Below are 2,752 nucleotides of genomic sequence, written 5' to 3'. Positions count from 1 at the left end.
CATCAAAGAAAAGTAAATGGTCATTCAACAGAAACTGCAAATACACAAAGAATCCAAAATAACATAACATCCACAAGCAGAGTAGCACCAGAAATAAACCTCACAAAACACACTTAAATATGATAACGTACGAATTAAAAGTTTCCTATTATTCATTTCCCGAAGATAGATTTAATCCACCATATCCCTTTGGTGTCTTTCGGGCCCTCCTCACTCTCAGGTGGAGTATCAGAATGTGTTGTTTTGTGCAGTTTGGAGACATCATACCCCTCTTCTTTGGCCTTCTCCAAAAGCAGATTATACGTCTCCTCATCAAGAGAAGATTGCCTACAAAGAATCTGCCAATACCCAACAAGCAACACAAAACTGTTGAGACGCCTTTTGATACGAAGCATTAGACATTAGCTAGAGTCGAAGATCATTGTTATCCAACCCTATATCACACATGTTTATGGGATGAACCAAACGGTTTCCGATCAAACAATAAAGTCAAGACTTAGCAGCAAATTGAATCCAGCTGCATTCTTCAAAAAGACGAGGCTTGCTACCCAAGAGGCCAAGAATTGCCGAAGCACTTGCCCACTTACTACTCGCATGATTTCAACCCCTAACTTTGTTTGTTTTAACCCCTTGCCCCCCACATAAAATGCCTGTATCCAGACTCCAACACTGATCAATGTGAAATAGATTTGAACGCAATATAAAGAATTTATACTGTTTTCCTCCAGATAAAAAGACAGTATTGATTGATCTTGGGTTGCATTTGGAGTCGGAATGTAGGTACTTTTTCAATCAAAATAAGCTGACACTATAGTAAGTCCAAAAGAATTGGAAGTTAGAATTCGAAACACATCAGCATCTCTTCTTCCTCCATGAGTTTCAAAAAGCTCGAAAAAGTGATCTTTAATAGGTATTTAAAAACAGATTGTTCTGTAAAAATGCCTAAAAAAACACCAGAACAATTATTTCAAACGCATAAAAACGCATCAAACATGAAAATTGCTTCTCAAAAAGCCAAGATTAATCCAAACTATCCTTAATCAAGAAATAAAAATCACATGAATCCACAAGCACAGACTAATTCAGTCAAATCAAACACAAAAACCACATATAAAAAGCAAGATTTTCAGAAGCATACCCAAAGATACCTCCTGCTGGGCTGCCCAATCAAAGCATACTGATAATCCTCATCAATGTACAAAACCCAATAATCCCCAGTGACAGGGATTATAGGCAATAAAGGGGGCACATAGAACTTAACTTTAAGCTTCGCCTCATCGCTCTTCGGATCAGCTTTCCAAGCAGTCCCTTCAATATAATCCCTTTTCCCACCTGTCCATGTCTCATTCAAAACATGCACAGTGCCATCTGGATTCAAAGTGTACGTAGCCCTCGTGTCCACACCGTTTTTGGGCTGAAAAAAGGAGGGAAATGAAGCTATTTCGTACCATCTTCCCATGTATCTCTCTACGTTTAAACCCTTTACCACCTCCATTTCTTTCGTTCCCATTTAATTCAACGAGAATTCCTTTGTTTGGGTTGCTTGGGTCGACGTTTTGGGGGTATGTATTTGTAGTGATTCTCGATAAGGTTGTGTTGGATTTCGGGTTAAGGGAGAAGTATTTGTACGTATATACGAGGGTTTTGGAGGCGTGGAGAAAGCACAACCTTAAACGTGTAACGGTGCTTCAAACGTGAAGATTCTAGAAATGGTCGGGATGGGAAAGTTAATGCGTTTGGCGATCCTATCAATACATTTATCCCATCTGACTAATCGTTTAATTGAATACTCGTAAATTTGATTTTTTTTACTTACATTTTTCTCAATCTAGTGCACACAATGTTTATATTATGATTTAATTAGGTAACGCGATTTGCGAACTATTATTTAATTTGAGAATTTGTTTAATGTGTATGGAAGATAATGACTGCAAATTCGATATGTGACATAATGATACTACTAAGAAAATATATCAGAAAAGAAGTAAAGATCGAAAGAAGGTAGACTTAGATACTTGCTGTGTTAGTTAGTTGATTTAGTGTAATTACGATAGTTGGTATAAAATGAGGAATTGTTCATAATTCATTCGACAAATAACGATAAAAAATTTATCACCGTAACTCAAGTTTATTTGGTTGACTCAAACTAGTCACCTTAACATTTTTCAATGTTAGATTATAAACCCGAGAATTGTTGTACCCCAAAAAACTTACATATTGGATGAGATGACATCTTGAGTTTACGAATCACTCTTTATTAGTTTAATAAATCAACGTGGAACAATTGTCACACGTTAGGAAAAAGTAGTGATAGCCTAACAGACGAGCGATTCCACAAGCTTAATGTAATGCCCGGTTACTCGTACAAATGATTATAACGTGTTTATGTCGTTTATTTTGTAGTTAATTACCTCATTAGGTTTCACGTGATGAATGAAGTATCAATATTGAGATTGAACATGACTCTTATATTGTTCATGGTGTATTGAGAATGAATATATGTCAAAGTAGTGATAGTAAGATGGGTACATAGAAATAGTGTAATGGAAGTTGTGGGAAATTAGATGTAAATATGGTAGTTCGTACGGGTTTTAGCATAATGATTTGAATATTGATCCAAATTGAGTGAGGCCATAACCATTAGAAAGCTAAGATATAATGCTACAACTTTCAAGTTTTGAGTTTTGTCCAAATCATTGTGGAAGACAAGCCAAAAGCGCCCCGAAGTGTGTCGTGTATACCGTCATTCCTT

The 2,752-nt window shown here is 36.4% G+C and overlaps 1 protein-coding gene across 1 annotated transcript; it reads right to left on the bottom strand.

Moving 5' to 3' along the window:
• LOC140818569 (temperature-induced lipocalin-1-like) lies at nucleotides 1-1,696 on the bottom strand. Its single transcript, XM_073178571.1, has 2 exons — nucleotides 1,139-1,696; nucleotides 1-338 (listed from the first exon to the last, which is right to left on the bottom strand). Exons 1-2 carry the CDS (start codon nucleotides 1,508-1,510, stop codon nucleotides 153-155), a joined length of 558 nt encoding a protein of 185 aa, XP_073034672.1. The 5' UTR covers nucleotides 1,511-1,696; the 3' UTR covers nucleotides 1-152.
• Nucleotides 1,697-2,752: the final 1,056 nt, after the last annotated feature.

This window comes from Primulina eburnea, chromosome 17, assembly GCF_022965805.1.
Source record: "Primulina eburnea isolate SZY01 chromosome 17, ASM2296580v1, whole genome shotgun sequence".
In the NCBI taxonomy this organism is placed as follows: Eukaryota; Viridiplantae; Streptophyta; class Magnoliopsida; order Lamiales; family Gesneriaceae; genus Primulina; species Primulina eburnea.
The sequence above is the reverse complement of the archived record's forward strand: the minus strand, read 5'-3'. Positions and strand labels throughout refer to the sequence as shown.

What these genes read in the sequence shown, in the direction of transcription:
- LOC140818569 (XM_073178571.1), bottom strand. Translation starts at nt 1,510, where the DNA reads ATGGGAACGAAAGAAATGGAGGTGGTAAAGGGTTTAAACGTAGAGAGA. An exon ending in CCAGCAGGAGGTATCTTTGG is followed by an intron (nt 339 to 1,138) that starts GTATGCTTCTGA and finishes GGGTATTGGCAG; the next exon opens with ATTCTTTGTAGGCAATCTTC.